The 19,159-nt window shown below is 38.4% G+C and overlaps 1 protein-coding gene across 1 annotated transcript in view; it reads right to left on the bottom strand.

Annotated features, from left to right (window-relative positions):
- Nucleotides 1–421: 421 nt before the first annotated feature.
- Nucleotides 422–19,159, bottom strand: part of GAP43 (growth associated protein 43) — a 105,821-nt gene continuing 87,083 nt past the window's right edge. The window contains exon 3 of the mRNA XM_004577887.4: nt 422–1,104. Coding sequence (XP_004577944.1) covers nt 1,019–1,104 — 86 coding nt within the window. The 3' untranslated portion in view covers nt 422–1,018. The remainder of the gene's footprint in view (nt 1,105–19,159) is intronic.

The raw sequence follows: 19,159 nt of genomic DNA, 5'->3' as shown, positions 1-19,159 counted from the left end.
AATGGGAAAATATGGATACAAAGATGTACACAGAGGGAAGATATAAAGACCCAGGAGGTTGATAGCTGGAGAGAAACCTGGAGCACAGCTTCCCTGCACAGTCCTCAGGAGGGATCTAGCTACCAACACCATGTTTTTCAGACTCTCCATCTCCACCACGGTGCGATAATGGCACGTTTCTCTTATGTAATTCATCATATCCACAATACTTGGTAATGGCAGTCACAGAAAGCTTATGTGTGGCCCAATCATCCAGCAAGAACTGGAGTCCCTGGAACTGATCAAAGCCTTGGATTTTATCCACATTTCTTGCTCAGCATTGTTGGTGTCACGTAGAGAGGCTGGGACAACCGAATGGAAGATGCCACCATGTCAAGAGAACTAGTGAGAAGGTGGAACAGAGGCACAGAGACATTGCAGTTTGATTACTCTGATGATTTATTAATATTCCGATTGAAAAAGGAGCCTTAGAGCCACATGTTACGCTAATTGGCACATTTGCTTTATTTATTTATTTTTAAAACAGACTGGGTTTTTGGATTTTTTCCTTTTTGTTCATTCCATCACATTGAAAAGGAAGAAAACAAAAATGGTTTTTGAATTCACTCAATATTTTGGACTCCTCAGATGAACGGAACATTGCACACACACTTGGAACAGAGATAGAGAGGAAAGTGGACTCCCACAGGGCCACACGCACCAGATCAAAAAACTTGGATACAGTTGCAAGAATTTCCCAAAATGATTGGATCATCATTACCAAAAACTCGCCATAACAACACCAAGAAACAAACAAAAAAATTTAAGCCACACTGTTTGACTTGGGATCTTTCCTGCTTTTTTTTTTTTTTAAATGTTTGCCACACAGAGAGAAAGAGGGTTAGCGGGTGGGAGAGGACAGACTCACAGACGTGAGCAGGAAAGGAAGGGAACCTTCAGAGTGGAGTTGAGAAGAGGGTGGGAGAGACAGGGTTCAGGTCAGGGGAGGGTGGGGACGAGGAAAGCCGTTTCTTAGAGTTCAGGCATGTTCTTGGTCAGCCTCGCCTTCTTCTTTACCCTCATCCTGCCGGGCACTTTCCTTAGGTTTGGTTTCATCTACAGCTTCTGAAGTGGAAAACAAGACAGGGTGGGAAGAGAAAGAGGGAGAAAGAAATTAGTAGTTTGCTTCATCTGCTTGTACAACAGGACAACGCAATGTTTATGTCGTTACAAAGATCTTTAGAATAAAAAGAGATTTCTGGTGCCTTTAATACTTAATGAAGTTCAAGTTCAGAAGACTCTACCTCCAGGAAGTTGTTCCACAACTGACCCAAATGAAAGAGTGCAGAAACCAAGTTATATTTTATGTTAGAAGAAAGAAATCTAGGAAAGAGAAATGCTAAGGCCTATAACCTTTCGGCTTTATGGCCAATATATCTACATGTGAGACTCACACAGCAAAACAGCAACAAGCTTGTATTTCTGTTTCATTAGTAGCAGATAATCGATATTTCATGGAGTATCAGCTTTAATTTTCTTACCCTTTATTTCTCATAGAATTATGACTAGAAAGTAAAACAATGACTTTTCAACGCTGATTGGAGCTGGAGTAGCCATTTGACAAAACTGGCTATTTAGACAGAGAACTAGAGCAAGAATTCCCTGGAAAGTGTATCCTTGGTTTTGCTCTTGAATTCTCCCATTTCTAATCACTTGGACACCAAATTATTCCTGATCATGTGCTTACTTTCTTGTGTTCATGAAGACAAAAACAGAAAACTAGGGATTATGGAGAGAAAGACAGAAAAAGATCAAAAATCATTCTTGGGTGATGATGCTTCTGCCTAACACCTTACCCTCAGGTGCTGTGTCTGGCAAAAACAACCACCTGTAAAGCATTGCAGCTATCAGTTCCTTGCAGTCAATTACATTACAACTAAGCACACTTACCAATGGGGCAAGTATTGTTTTATTTAACAAGGAGTGCTGTATGTTTTTATGAAGAATACTGTTGCCTCCACCTCTTACCATTTAGTTTCCCTATAGAACTCAATCAGTTGATGTTATGTTACAAGATAGTATACTAAGATGTCAACTGCAGAAATAGAATTCCCTTTTCCTAAAGTTACTTGTGTTCCCAACCAATAAATGCTCTGTATCAGGGGTCTCCAAGACCCCCTGGGGTTTAAACATTTGCCTGCAGGACTCATAGGAATCCACATAAGTTTTACTCATGGTTATAAGTTGTCAAAGTTAATGCACACAAAGTGAAACAAAGGGAAAAGTTGCCTGGGATAAAATTTGGAGGAAACCAGGCACAAGATTTGAGAATCTTTTCCAGACAGTCATTCAGATAGTTTTTCATTTTCTTCCAGCAATAAATTGTGACAACATCTAAGACACCATCTGCTAAAATCGCTCACAAGAACTTCAGAAGAAGATTCAGAGTTCGTGTAGAGAACTGGTCAGGTTGGCAACCTCTGCCTGTAATATACCAAGTTCAGCCTCTAAGAGAAAAAGAGAGATGTTCAGCATAAGATACAACATTTACACAAGGAGTTTAGGCATGGGAGCTACTCCTATGAGGAAGAATCGGGTGAACTCTCCAAAAATTCAAGTTTTCAGACAGCAGCCAAGGGCTAACTCTACAAGGATATCAGTCAGTTACAACCTGTGAACTGAGGAGAATGCCTCTGGGCCTGCTTGCTCCACTATTCTGCACACCAAATCATATTGAGCATACCTGCATTTATTTTTAATTTTTTAATTTTTAGAAATGTATTTTTGAAATACATAGTGGCAGAGTGAAAGAAAATTTCCATTCACTACAAGACAGGCTTAGACTAGGTCAAAACCAGGAGCCATGGACTCCATTGTCATTTTCTGCATAAGACCTCAAGTATTTGCTGCCTCCCAGGGTGTGTTTTAGCACAAAACTGGATCAGAAGTGGTACTCTGATTAACTCACTATGCTCAAAGCCTATCCCATCTATGTCTTTTAAAATAAAGATTTCATTATTACATTTCTTTCTCATAGTGTCTACTAGCTGTTATTTTTTCCTCTGAAAGACACACTACAGTCACACAATTTTGATAGACCAACAAATTTTATTTAATCTGAATGGAATGAATAAGTTTTTCCAAGACCATGAAAAATAAAGAATAGCTGTAAATTGAGGAAATTAAATTAGCAATATCAAATAAAATGGATTTGGTATTGGGAGAAGATGATGAGATTAAAAAAAATGGAGACCACTTAGGAAATCATTAGAAGAAGTCACAGTAATTATATTTCTTCAAAAGCAGTCTGTTGTAAGTTTTTTAAAGGAGTTTATTACTACATTAGATTCTCACTAAATGCCTAATAGCTACAATTCAGATTTCATCAATTCTTACGGATATGTGATGTTAATACAAAGAAAACAGATTCAATATGTTCCATAGATGCAATTCTTAGAAATTCTCTTCCTCCCTTTCTTCTTTCTTTCCTTCTACCCTCTTTCTTCCTCTTTCTCTTCCTTTTTCCCTTACTTTGTTTTGTTCTTTTTTTAAAAGTTTACATTATAATCAAAGACTTAATGGTCACTAAGTAAAGAGTTCAACAAATAATTTTTTTTTAATTTAGCAGGATATGGGCAAGGTTTATAAGCTAACTAAATGAAAAAATGTCCATTTTACTCATATCTAGGATGTTTTTAAATAAACATGGATCATTAAAATTATAATAACTTCAAAAGCATGAAACAAAGCTATAGATTTTAGAGATTTGTTTTTATTTCAAAGGCAGAGTTTACAGAAAGAAGGAGAGAGAAGGACCTTCCACTTGCTCATTCACTCCCCAAATGGCCAAAATGTCAGGAGCTGAGCCAATCCAAAGCTAGGAGCCAGGAGCCGAAGACCCTCCTCTGGGTCTCCCATGTAGATGCAGGGGCCTAAGGCCTTGGGCCATCCTCTGCTGACTTTCACTGTCGCCTATATGGGATGTGTGTACTACAAGCAGAGGCTTAGCCTAATATACCTCAGTGCCAGCCCTGTTATGCTTTTTATAATTTTATTGTTACTACTGATTTATTTGAGAGAGAGAGATACAAAGAGAGAAAGCTCCCATATGCTGATTAACCCTCCACATTCCCCTTATGCTGGGAGTAGGCCAGGCCAAGGCTAAGGAGAGGAGGCAGGAACTGAATCCAGGTCTCCCCCATGGGTGTCAGAATCCAATTACTTCAGGCATCTCCTGCTGACTCTCAGAAATAAAGGTGGAGAAACAAAATAACAAAGATTCCAATCACTCTAAGGTGCAGCTGTTTTTTTTTTTTTTTTGTCCCTTATTGGAATGCAGTCAGGTTCACAGTAACAGTCCTCTTAAATTCTCCTGTCATCTTTGTGTATACTGCAGGCAGCAGCTTAGCTTACTATACCTCAAACATGAGGTTAAGTCTGACACAATAAGCAGTCATTGCTACCTCTTCCCTATTATGTGAGCATCAATATCTACCTACTATTTTCCTCAAACGCTTCCCAGTATTTGAAGTATGATTTGTTGGTTCACTCACTGAATAATTTGTTGTTGTATTCCTTGACTGTATCATGTATTCTAGACATTGGGAAAAATAATTTAAAAAACAATGATCTCTGCTGCCAGTGAAAGTTGCCATAATATTAATTATGCTTCAAATGGGCTTTTGGAAATGGAAGCAGAAGAAAAGTTAGTGCTTGGGTAAAATCCTTTGGAATCTGTGCATTGAAGAGGTATTCAAAAATTTCATGGGAAAATGTGCACTATGAAAAAAGTATATCTGAATTTCAAAATCTTTTGGCACCAAAATAAACTCATCTTTATATGTATATGTTTTGAATTTTTGAATTATGTGGTACAATTTCGTATAGACTGGGATTCCCCACAAACTCCCACCCCATGACAGATTTTCCCCATTTTACTACAATGGTGTAGTCCTTCATAAGGAATCATATTTCTATCATTCTCTTATTTAAGTGTACCCCGACATTGCTGGTACAGACAATGTGAGACAGTCCAGCATCCTATTGTCTACATATGTCCAACAGCTTCACTGGGAATCTAACTTTCATCTGGAAACAGGGATGCGTGTTCCATTATACCCCCACATCTGGATAAGGTAGACCCCAGTACTCCATCACTATACATTTCCATATTTGAGAAGCCATGAAACAAGGTCAACAAGTGGTATGAGTTAGAACAGCCACAACAACAACAACAACAGCAGCAACAACAAATTACAGCACCATGAAAAAAGGCACCACTGAGTAGCCAACACATGGGTGACAAAAAGGAAACACAAGTCTCTTGAGAAAAATGATACCATCGTGTAAACCACCTTTTAATTTCACTTTCCAACATTTTTGCAAGTACTGTCATGTATCTTTAATGGACAATAAAGTTCATAATCATAGAAAGGTAGTAATCAGATGGCCTCAAGTTACTAAATCATAATCCCTTTAAAGATAACAAAATATCTATTTTCTATCCTCAGTGTCCAGCATGGAAACTAATGCAATGAGGCCTATCAATAATTATTTGTTCAGTGTAAGAACGAATGGACATTTTTATTTTACAGAAGAGAAAATTGAAATCCAGGTACATGAGAAAATGTTCCCAAAACTATATGACTTACTTATGATCATGTCAAGATTAAAATTCAGGTTTCCCACTTGTCCAGTTTTCCCATTATATTAGGTGGTCAGACTTGAGCAATGAGAGTCAGGGTCAAACCTGTTTATCAGCTCGGCACTACTAACTAAATAGTGGGAGTCTACACTTTTTCCTGACTTGCAAAATTTACGAGATTAAAAACCTGTCAACTGTTGCTGGGCCAGGCACAAGGCAGGAGCCAAGAACTCAGTGTAGGTCACCCACAAGGAAGAGGTAGCAGATAGCCAAGTACTTGAACCATCACCCGCTGCCTCCCTATGTACACTTTAGCAAGAAGGTGGAATTGGGAGCAGAGCTGAGGTTTGAACTCACGCACTCCAATGTGGCCTGTAGTCTTCCAATGCGGTATCTAAGACACTAAGGCAAAGCTTTCCCCCATCTCATTTTCTAAAGGAAACTTTCCTTTTTATTAACTCTCCCTTTACTCTAGTTTAAAACGACTTTGAAAGGTTAGTATTTAGAGTTGTTAAACCATGGTCTATATAGTATACCTTCTTTTGGCATATATCTTGCTACCAACCTAGTACATTTATAATTTGCACATTTTAGCTAATAAACCCTGCAGGTTTCAGTAGCCCTGCTGGTCCTAACCTCAAACCCAGTCATTGAAATAAAGAATCTTAGAGTTAACCTTTCAGAAAATCTATCTTAGGAATTTAGTTACTCAGAAAATAACTTTCATAGAACCATGCGTTTTTGTAGTTTGAATTTTGCTTAAGAAAGACCAAATAAAGTATTGTAAACAGACCATGATTTTCTTATGACCAGAATGACATGGAGGGACAGAGAGAGACGAAGGAAAGAAGAAGCGAGGGAAAGAAGAAAAGAGACAAAGAAAGAAAGAAATCTTTCATCTAGATGTTCACACTCTAAATGTTCCCTACTCAACAGTCACGTTTGGTCTTGGCAGAAGCCAGTTACCAGGAATGTCATCCTGGTTTCCAACATGGTTGGCAGGGATCCAGGCACTGTTATCAACAGAGGAATTTACTATAGATTGAATTTAAATCGTTGTAAAGTGGATATAATTGAACCTGTTTGCAGAACAAAACATCTCACCATTACTAACATTACAATTAATGTAGTCATATAGCTACATCCTCTATCCTGTTCTATAAAGTAATTTTCACCACCAGGAAGAAGTTGAGATGGAAACTTTCCATGCCCTTCATATAAAGGGTGTTGATGTAATTAACACTTACTACTGGCTTAGAATCATACTCTGTGTCCATGTTTCATTTCATTTAAATTTCACTTATCCTAATTGTCTCATTTTGTAGCTGGAGAAGCTTGGAGCAAGAAGATTAAGTAGTTTATCTAAATCCATACTGTCCATAAATAGCAATTTCCAACCTAAAGAAAGCTATTTTGGTGTCTTCCACCTTAGATTGCTTTCTCTGCCCTTGCCTTCCTCCAAGAAGGCTGTGTGGCTTCCAAGTAGGTGCAAGAGCAGGTCATCTACAAGTATGTAGGCTTGTAGTATACAGTTTGAAAATTAGTCTTCTTAAAAGCACTTCAAAATGGAGGGAAGGACATTAATTAACTTTTCATTATGTGACATCTGGCTTGAGCATTTGCTGGCACTAATTTTATAATTTGCAAATGCTAGACATCAGTTTGTACATAATCTTCAAAAATTTGTGCAAAATCTTTGCTCATCTTGGGGAATAGCAGAGCCAGGTGAACGACTAAGGCCAGCTGGTCACTCCAGTCACCATAATCAAATTAGGGTAAATGGTCACATTCACTGATCCACATCAGTCACCCTCCTGCTAGAAAGGAGGCTATAGAAAAACAGGAGATTGAAGTGAAATATTCAGTACCAAGTGACATAAAACAAGTGCGTGACAGTAGCAAATGAGAAAAGCCTGGAATTTCTAAGGTGACAGCTAAAATCCATCAAGTTAAAGTACACAAAATAACTTTCCTTTTTTCAGCTTGTCTCTGATTAGCACTTCTATCATAAACTTGAAAGCCTAATTTTTCATACTGTTATTTTGATTAAAACATCAGGGGAAAAGAAAAAGTCAATGGATTATCTGAATACTTGTGTTCTTTAGAAATTCGTATGTTCAAAACGAATACCCAGGGTGATGACTTTGGGTGGGTAAGGGGTGTGGTAATGAGATCATGAGACCTGAGCTCTCATAATTGACATTATTGCCCTTCTAAAGGAAACCTCAGAGGGCTAGCTAATCCCTCCTACAACACAAGGAAAAGTAAGAAGCTGCTAGCTTTGAGGGAGCAGGGGACCACCAGAAAGTGAATTTTCCGTGTCTTGACTTTGGACTCCCAAGGCTCCCAGAATTGTGAGAAATGAATTTCTGTTATTTAGAAGCTTCCTAGTTTATTTGGTTACAGCAGGTAGATTAAGACACACATGTACATATCAGGAGTCCTCAAAAAGTTCATGATAATGTGTGGCGTTTAAAAAAATGCATGGATTTTAAAACAAACTCATTTTAACTTGCTATAAGATTTATGAATGAAATCTACATTTCATTCATGAGGAACAAAGCATGCTGACAGATAAGCTTGAAAAGAGGCCTGTTAGCAGTGACAGGGATTCTGCTAAAACAGAAACAATAATAAATATCAAATTTTTGATACTGCTTGGTGAGCAGAAGATAAAACGTTGACACCTTTAAAAAGATCACAAATTGTAGGAGGGATGACACAGTGTTGAAGATGAGACCTGCAGCCCATCTACATAAATTTAAGAAGGACAAATTAATCATGCTTGTGCTCTAGTGAAGAGGATTGGAAATTAACAGTAAAAGCAAAAGACACAATCAGATCCATCCAATGATTCTGTTCATACAATTCTGACCGAAAATTTTAAGTGAAAGCTTTCTCCTCAGTGGGTAGCAAAACTCTTCTGCCCTGAATACCCACAGAGAAAACCAAAGATGTTTCAATGGACATTTTAAACAAGTGAGATCAGGTACCTGATGCATTTCTTCAAAGAACTGGGACAGGAAAGAAATCATAGCTTTGTCAATATGATGCCAAAGAAAAAACACAAATAAATCAATGGCTAACAAGAGGTGAAAGAAGTCCCATTAAAGCAAAAGAAAACCAACCGGGCCCGGCACAATAGCATAACAGTTAAAGTCCTCGCCTTGAAGGCGCCAGGATCCCATATGGTCGCCGGTTCTAATCCTGGCGGCCTCACTTCCCATCCAGCTCCCTGCTTGTGGCCTGGGAAAGCAGTCGAGGATGACCCAAAGCTTTGGGACCCTGCACCCTGTGGGAGACCTGGAAGAGCTCCTGGCTCCTGGCTTCGGATTGGCTCAGCTCCAGCAGTTGCAGCCGCTTAGGGAGTGAATCACTGGGTAGAAGATCTTCCTCTCTGTCTCTCCTTCTCTCTGTATATCCACCTTTCAATAAAAATAAACAAAATCTTAAAAAAAAAAAAAAAAAGCAAACCAACCAAGAGCAAAGATCTTGGAAAGTTTTCTTTTTGTTTTATTTTGCTCTTCAATGCTCACGGAAAGGAACAAAGAACAAATATCAGCTACATCTTATTAGAAAAGTTTTTAGGAAGCCAATCAGAACTTTAACAGAGAAATGTCTGGGAGAACTTCACCAGAGTCTTTACTACAATAATGCTCTGGCTCATTCATTTCATTAACAAGGACAATTTTGTTAGCGTTTTAATGAAAAATCATTAGGCATTCACTTTATAGCTGTGATCTGGCTCCTTCTGACTTCTTTTTGTTTAATAATCTTTAAAAAGTCATTTTAAAAATATATACATTTATTTGAAAGTCAGAGTTACACAGAGAAAGGAATATATACATATGTAGAGATATCTCTGTGTGTGTGTGTGTAGAACGAGAGAGAGAAAATCATAGGCATTTCCTGACCAGCAGGTCCCGAGACCACCGAGGGGTGAGGCAACGGTGTTCTTCAGCAGCCAAACCACCAGAGACAAACTGTTGAGGGATGTCTATTTACCGTGCAGAATTATAAGCTTATAAAGGTTAGGGAAGGGGAGGGCTGGAAGGTGTCTCCCAACAGTCCCCCCACACAACAATAACGCTGTAATTGCCTAGAAGGCACGTCTATTCCCCTAGACCCTCCAGTTATGTCGGAGGTCATGTTCTGCAGGGCCGGTAGGTGTGCTTCAGGTCATGGACAGGTAAGGTGCAAGCCACACCCACCAGTTAACAGGCAGAGAGATCTGTAGGAGATCCTCCACAGAGAAAAGGAGAAAAAGAGAGAAGGGGGAATTCAACTGCTGGTTCACTCTCTAAATGAATGCAACAGCCAGTGATGGGCCAGGATAGAACCAGGAGCCAGCAGCTTCACCCAGGTCTTCCATGTGGCTGACAGGTGCTCAAGCAGGTGGGCCATTCTTTGCTGCCTTCCCAAGCTCCCAGCAGGGAAACAGATTGTACTAGAGCAGCTGTGACACAAACTGACATCCATATGGGATGCCAGGGTTGCAGGTGACAGCTTTACCCTCTTTATCACAATACCAGGCCCTTATAAATCATTTTTAATAATACTCATTTTCATCAGTTAATAATGTACAAAAGATTTCATTCACATGGTTACATTCTCAGGATACTCGGTTATTTCTGGATGGACCAAATGAGTGGCAGCATCGCTTAAGAAAAATCTTGAAATTGATAGAGCTTACTTTGAGAAAGTGTATATTTTCTATTTTCATCTATTCATTCTATTTGAAGTGTGTGTGTGTGTGTGAGACAGAGAGAGATACTGGGTGAATTTCTCACTAGGAATCATTACTATTAAGTACCTGGTGATGACTTCTCCCCAAATCATTTTTCACCATAGCAATATCAAGCCTCCATATTCAACTCCATTATGAAACAGGATGTATCAAAAATAAGCTGATAAACAGCTAAACAAACAAGCAAAGCACACAAAGACTATGATATCAGGTAACTTAAAAAGTGAGACATACTCACATTTTCATGAGTAAATTATCTTATTCATCTGAGATGTTTTAGCCAGTAGCTCTAAAATTTGCTTAATCTATCCTCTTGATATTCTGTTATTTAAAGTGTTCCCATAGCATTTAGTCACAAAAAACCCATTTTGTTCATTAGGACATTTAATGTTGGAACTTGGCAAAATGTTGTCACCTGCCCAGACCATGACAAAGTAGCCTTAACAAAAACATTTTTTTCAACCAATGTTTCCAAACCCAAAGACCTCTGAGAAATAATCACATTCACTGGAAGCCTTCATGAAGTTTCTGATTTCCGTATTACTTTAAAGAGAACATTAACATTAGTAACTGATAAAAATATCACATAATGTTATGGTTAGGGCCTGGCACAGTGGCCTAGCAGCTAAAGTCCTCACCTTGAATGCGCCGGGATCCTATATGGGCGCTGGTTCTAATCCCGGCAGCTCCACTTCCCATCCAGCTCCCTGCTTGTGGGGAGTGAATCATCAGATGAAAGATCTTCCTCTCTGTCTCTCCTCCTCTCTGTATATCTGACCTTCTAATATAAACAGGTAAATAAATAAAAAGTAAGGTTATGGTTAAAGGATGTTTCAAAGAGGAAGGAAAACTCTCTCTATTCATTCATGTAGTGACCCAGTGAAGGGAACTGAGCCCCAGTGTGTGCCACACACTGTTAGATGAGCATGTGGGGACACAGCAGTGAAAGTGTGGTGTGAAAATTTCCACCTTCTTGTATTCTACCTTCTCTATATAACTAATTACTGTAATGTCTTACTGCTTTGTTGAAAAAGAGGTAGACAAAGGAAAGAATTGTTAGGCAGGAATTTAACCCAAAGGTGTAGGCTTTCTACATTCTCTTGGATTTGCAAAGTCAAGCATCTTTTCTGAATTTCATTAAACCTCAAAAAAGGGGGAGGGGGAACTAATCGTTTTCATATTTTTTACCTACAGCCACTGTTCCAAGACAGATCAAGATGGTAGATGGTACCAAGACAACAATAATGATGAAGTTGTTTCTGTATCCATATGGTCTAGTGCAGTTGTAACTTTCAAAATCGGGTTCCGATGAACAATCCATGTTAAGTGTTAAAAGAGATATGCCAAACTGGCTCCATGATCGTTGCTGAAACAGATACTGGAAGCAACTCCTGTCTGTGTGTGCATTCCGTCCATTTTTCTCAAAATGGTGAGAATAATGGGCTGTGTGTTCTGTGGGTGAGGAAATACCCAGAGCATATGCAGCAGTGGCTGCCTGTGTGCTCAACCAGGCAGCCTGGTTGCAGGGCTGCTGGAGGGATGGCGGTGTTCCCAGTTGCCATCGCCTACACTGAACTCTTAATGGCCCTGTTTCCTGGCTCCACTCCAGCCCCCTCCACAGCCCTACATTACTGAAATTAGGTTGAGTGGATTTCCGAGCAAAACATTACCTCTTGGGACCTGCCCAGCTCTCCCCAGCCTTGTCAGCATTGATTAAATAGAAGCTGCTATCATCTTGGGGCCATGCCCACAATTACTCTACCAATCACCACTGGGCTAGGGTGTTTGCTTCCTTTCCCTTTTTATTTTCGTCTCTCTTGAATATTAACCATCACCACCTCCAAAGCTCAAAGGAAGCAATAAAAAGCATTTGGTAACTAACTCACATATGGCCCTTTTGTTGTGGCCAAGATCTTTCTCATGAGCTGTGCACCAGATGTCAGTCTGGAGTCGGGAACATGGTTTTTGGTAGTTACTAACTGGGATCCCTGTTTTTCTCTTTTCATCACCATGCTTCATATTTCAATCCACTCTGAAATTACTGAATCACTATAAGCAATTTCCATGTCAAAAGAATGGTACAAATAACATCTATGCCCTACTCTCTGCTTTCTGAACCCTTAAGAGAATTCTAATAAGAATACTATGTACTTAAAAGCTCTATAGAACTTAAAGAAGAAAATGCAGAGGCATCATAATGATATCTGAAACATATATACATTTTTACATATTCTTTCAAATGTGTGGGCCTAGGACAAACTAAATTGTGTTCTGACCTTAACTTTGCCCCCAACTAGCCAAATGGTCTCAGAAAAAATATTTTTCCTCCCTGATTTAATTCCCTAACCTATAAATAATATGGACACTGAGCTTATGCTAGCTGAACAGGTTCTTTGGAAATTGAAACATTTCAACAAAATTTTAAGTGTAGAGTGCAGTATGTTCAGATTTTAAGCCAGTCTATAGGATTTGGGGTTCATCAGATTGTAATCCAATCTATGGATTCAGGAAAATCCACTTAATCTAATTTCAGCCATTAACTTTAACATTTTCATCCAAAGATTCTCCCAAAGCAAAAACGAAAACTTTTTTCCCATATAAAACAATACTAAAATGTCTTCCCAAAATGTTCCTGTAAAGTCTCTAATTCTAATCAAAAAATAAGGATATTGGTGTCTCTGAGTTAAAGAGAGCTACTCTTGCAGAAACTGGGGCAGTATATAGGATTTCTGCAGGACAACAGTCAATATTCTAGCCGAAAGGATACAGAGATTGTAAAAATTGAAACAAAAGCTCAAGTTTTGAAAACTTAACATTATCCTTAATGGATGTCTACCAAATCATTAGAAATTAGTATCCAATCTTTTTCCCATTAGAAATATACAGAAAGATCAATAATCAGAATTTATGTGGCTTTCCTGGTTGCCCCCAGTGCTTTTATGGAATAAGATGAGTTGGTTATATGAAATCAAATGACATTATTTCCTACCATTATTGCAGGGAATAAATCTAACATCACAAGGACACACTCATCTTTGCTCCCAGCTAAACTGCTATCTGATCTAGCAGACGATCTGTGAAAAAGCATTGCTTCTGCCACTTTGTTAGAAGAAAGAAAGAATGTGGACTCATCATAAAAGTAAACTACTATGGTTCTATGACTGAGAAGTTTTGAAAAATGCCATGCCACATAGAAAAGCAAAGTTGTAAAACTGAGTGATACTCACAATGACAATCAGAAACTGTTCAGTCTAGGGGCATTTTTTTCTCTTTATTGTGGCATTACTTGAATTTTTTTATAAAGTTCAAATTCCAATGAAAGAAGTATGTGCACAGATTTCATAACACCTAAGCTCCAAGGGATGTATACTTTCTGCATTTGAAATGCCTCATGAATTCATTGCAGACGGTCATGACCAGAAGTGACTGCTCCCTTCTCCATTATCTCACATCACAGCACTCATTTAGCACCAAAAAATGATCTGACTTTAAATTTATGTATGTATGTGAAGAGAGCGAGATGGGAGGGAGGAGAGATATTGAAAGACAATTTCTGATTTGTTCAATACTCTAATACCCATAAAAGTTGGGCTGTCCCCCACGTGGGGAGACAAGTCCCTGAGCCATTACTTTTCACCTGCCATGACGCACATGAGCAGAAAAGTGGTACTCAGTAGTGTAACTGTGACTCAGATCCAGGCACTTCAATATGGGATAGATCAACTGCAAAAAACCCAGAACATTACAACTTGCTAGATATTTAATTTTTTTAAGTATATAAAAAATTTTTTATTTCATTTCATTTTATGACACAGTTTCATAGGCTCTGGGATTCCCTCAACCTCTCCCCATGCCCTCCCCCCTGGTGGATTCCTCCACATTGTTGCAGTATTACAGTTCAAATCCAGACATGATTCCTTCATTGCAAGCATGCACCATGCATAGAGTCCAGCATCTTATTGTCCAGATAAATTCAACAGTTTCTTGGGGAGACCATCTCTGGCTAGATATTTAATTTTTATCACAAAAGCCCATTTATTTTAAAAGTTCTTTGACATGAACTGCTATCATGAACAAAAACAAGAGCTTGAAGAGGTTAATCACCCTCAGGACACTCAAAATGAGTATATTTTTAAAATTTTTTGAAAGACTTATTTATTTTTGTTACAAAGTCATATATACAGAGAGCATGAGAGACTGAGAGGAAGATCTTCCTTCTGATGATTCATTCCCCAAGTGGCCACAATGGCTGGAGTTGAGCCATTCTGAAGCCGGGAGCCTCTTCAGGGTCTCCTATGTGGTTGCAGGGTCCCAAAGCTTTGGGTCATCCTCGACTGCTTTTCCAGGGCACAGACAGGCAGCTGGATGGCAGGTGGAGGTGCTAGGATTAGAACCGGCGTCCATATGGGATCCTGGCACGTTCAAGGTGAGGACTTTAACCACTATGCTATTGCACCGGGCCCAAACTAAGTGTTCTTGAGGTGCAGTTCAAAATACCATTTAATGATCTTTTTTAGAAAATTGAGTTAAAACAGAATACAAAAGACTAGAGACTGGCATTTTGGCATACCATGTGGGTGCTGGTTCAGGTGTTGACTGCTGTGCTTTCAATCCAGCTCCCTCGTGATATGCCTGGGAAAGCAGGGGAAGAATGTGCAAGAGCTTGAGTCCTGTGATCCACAAGAGATCGAAATAAAGCATCAGGATTCTGGCTTCATCATGGTCCAACCCTGGCTGTTGCAGCCACTGGATGAATAAACCAGCAGAGGTAACCAGCAGAAGGAATCTCTCTTTCTTCGTCTCTAAGTTATCTACATTACGTAGAAATTATAATGCAAACAAGCTTTGTAAATTATGGCTCCTAATCAATATAATAATGCACCATTGTATATCATAGTGAGGGATGCCAAGAAACAATTTTTTAAATTGGAAGAAAAAAGACTATTTGATACTGTGTAATCTATTGTTATTAAATTCTTTGGACTTAATTTTCTAATGAAAGAAACTGTTTCCTTTGGCCTGGGGATGCCATGGAAAAACTGATGCAAGAACTGCGAAACTTTATAGAAAGCTCTGCTTTAAATTAATACAAATCATTTCTCAAGATATAACACCAGCATATGTACTTGAGGAATATTTTACCAATTGAAAATTCTACTTCATATTTTGGTTTTCCATAAGGAACAGTTAGAACATAACTGATTATCTAGTAGTATCATGTTTTTACATTAGTATTTTAGAAGGTAATTATCCATGTCTGTATATAACCTTGAACATGAACAAGTACTTTATGATATATTTGGCTCATTACCATGTATCCTTTGACATAGGTCTTTGGGTAAAATAATGAAATAATATAGTAAATTTATGTTACTGTTTAAGAAAATGGTTACTTTGCCAATATCTAATTGCAGAACTTTAGTGTCAATCCTCCTCTAGAGTAAAATCTGTTCAAATCAGAAAACATGTCTTTAACAGATATCTCAGCAGTTTCAAGTCTGCATCTCTCCACATCTCTTCTCACCATGCCAGGGAGAAGAATCCTGCTAAAAAGATCACAGTTATCTCTGTCCCAGCAATAACTGACTCAGCTCCAAGAGCCAGGAAGATAACATTAACAAGTGGATCTGCCCATGACTGAATCTGCCAGTGTGGTCTATGGAACTTAAGGATAGAGACTTTGATTGAAGCCATTAAAACTTTAGAGAATTCTCATTGAAAAAATAAGTGAGGTAGAATGTATAGAATAAGAAACTTCTACACTATTATGGAGATCTATCTGGGAACTCTGAGTTCAAAATGGGAGAAGTTAAATTTAGCCAAAAGGTAACCATATATTTTCCTTCACAAATCAGCTTCAACTCAAGGGTTCCGAATGACAGTGCTGTCTTTGCTGTTTTTGCCAAATTAGCTACATTCACAATTCAAGACTTTTAGTGAATGAAGTAAACCATCCATATTTTGTAATGGCCAACGACAGTAAACAAATAACAAAAAGGGAGGTAAACCAGATCTCAATCTCTCTTCACTTGCCTTGAATTATTCTCTATGTCACTGCACTCCTCTTGGTATGTTCAGATCTCTCAGATCTTTCCACACTGGGCCCAGGACGCTGTCTCTCAGCCATCAGAAGTAGTGCTCTGTAGTTTGTACATATCTACATATATACATTTTAACAAAATCAGTGAAATCTATCTTACTGTCAATCCCTAATGTCAAGCTTATCATTAATATTTATAGGAAGAAAGAAAATACAGGGAAACATCCTAAGAATGTTTTGAGACATGTTTATAAAGTTTCAATGACCTCAGACCAAAATGTATTCTTCTACAGTATTACCACAAGCAAAAGAAACACCAGATTCATCTGAATTGCAACATAATGCATTACAAAAACAAACTTTAGCATTTTGACTCATAGTTCCATAGAATGCATTATCCTATCATCATCCATTTTGCTGTTGATTTAAATTTCACATCTATATTTTAATTTTATAATAAATTACTCACCCTGTGTCTATGGAATTATATTATGAAAAATTATTTTTAAATAATAATAAATTATTCAGAAACAAAATATTGAAGAACATATATCTGCTATAAGTACAACTACTTTAGAAAGTACAGAGTTGTAGTTAAGAGTTGATTATTGAGTCAGACTGTTGCTTTTAAGCCATCTTTAGCACTGACCATGACTTTGGATAAGTCAATTAATTCTTACATGTCCTTAATTTTTGTCTGTAATTACTAATAATACTGGTCTTCACTACATGGGCTTGTTATGAAAATTAAATATGTTGACCACAGTGTGATGCCATGTGAAATATCTATATCAAATGTCAGAGTGCTTAGGTCCAAGTCCTTGTGTTATTCCCCGTTCCAGAATCCTGCAGTGTGGGCACCAGAAAGCATCAGGTGATGATTCAAATACTTAGGTCACTGCATTTCACATGGGAGACTCAGAATGAGTTCCTGGCTCCTGGCTTTACCCTTGCCCTGCCTCTGCAGTTGTGAACATCTGTGGAATGAGCCAGCAGATAGGAGGTTCCTCTCTTTCTCTGATAAGCAAAATAAAATAGCAGAAACAAGATTGTGTTTCTTTAGTCTTTAACATTGAATGACATAGTTAAGTACACATGAGCATTGATTTTAGTGACTGATAGGGAACTAAAATACTTGTAATATTTAACATGTGTCATAGTTATGCAATGTGCATCTTTCCTGCTTTCTTTTCTGCTGTTGCATTTCTAAGTAACATTGGAGTAATACCTCCTTCCAAATACATACTTCATAAATTGACAGGCATTAAATGAGGGGGGAAACTAACACAGTGATGCTTTCTTGCTTTTTCCTCTTCTCTGCTGATTCATACTCTGCAGTAGTTTTAATCCAAAGAAAATGGGAGGGCCGGGCGCAGTGGCCTAACGGCTAAAGTCCTCGCCTTGAATGCGCTGGGATCCCATATGGTTGCCAGTTCTAATCCTGGCAGCCCTGCTTCCCATCCAGCTCCCTTCTTCCAGCCTGGGAAGGCAGTTAAGGATGTCCCAAAGCCTTGGGACCCTGCACCCACATGAGAGACCTGGAGGAAGTTCCTGGCTCCTGGCTTCAGATTGGTTCATCTCCGGCCGTCGCGGTCACTTGGGGAGTGAATCATCGGACAGAAGATCTTTCTCTCTGTCTCTTCTCCTTTCTATATATCTGATTTGTAATTAAAATAAATAAATCTTTAAAAAAAAACAAAGTAAATGAGAAACTCTTCAACTATCTTGAGGAAGGTGCAGAAAAGTGTGTGACTCATGAAGTTTTTTCACTTATAGAGTTTTATAAAAAATTCTTTGAAAAATGCTCTAAAGTCAGAGGTCAAAGTCCAGAAATGATTGCAAGGATGAAGGTGACCATTGGCCAAACCTCAAGAGCAGTAAAGAAAATTAATGATTCTGTTATCTAAGATTAAGATACTGAACGTAAAGTCTGTAAGAGCAGAGACAACTCTGCTGTTGTTTCCATTTGAAGACACAACAGCTTGTCCATTTCACATCCTAAAAGTGATAACCAATTGGTTTCAAAACACTAACCCTCACCCCTGGGCTTAGGTCCACTGAAGGATAAAGGCTGTTTAACATATTACATGAGCAAGCCATCTTCTACCAAGCTGCACCATCTACCCTGCACTGATTTTGTATCCAGTTGCAGATTACAGGGGGGAGGGGTGGATAGCAATTCTTCATGCAAGACATCATATCAACTTCTTAAAAAATTCCCATATTTCATCATAATTTTGTAATCCTGAACTTGAAAGAAATTGATCCCTTAACTTATGGAAAACTATAAGACACTCAGCTTTATTGTAAGAAAGATCTTACCATTTTGGGGAAATCTTATAGTCATTTAAGGATGGAGTGTATGTTGGGAGGGTATCCCTAGGGAAGTCAGCTGCCATGAGATTATTCTTTCTGCATATGCACAGTACTCCCAAATTTCTGGGCAAGGAATTCCAGTAGACTTCAACAAATAGAATAGTGTAGGAACTGACAGTTCAAGGGGAAAAAAATCACTATATCCTTCATAATCTTGTTCAAACATAATTGAGATCAGTATCCTGCCAATACCAAGAGCCCATGCCCCTAGATTTTCATAATTTCTTCTGCTGCATTTTAGAAGATGTTTAATAACATTTTAAAAAATCAAGGGTGATTTTGATTGCAGAATTCAATATGTTGAAATCAATATGTTGGTTCAGGTCCTGGTTACTTCACTTCCCAATCCAGCTCACTGCTTATGGCTCGGGAA

Source organism: Ochotona princeps, chromosome 3, assembly GCF_030435755.1.
Source record: "Ochotona princeps isolate mOchPri1 chromosome 3, mOchPri1.hap1, whole genome shotgun sequence".
Lineage (NCBI taxonomy): Eukaryota > Metazoa > Chordata > Mammalia > Lagomorpha > Ochotonidae > Ochotona > Ochotona princeps.
This window is presented reverse-complemented; position numbering and strand designations above follow the sequence as displayed.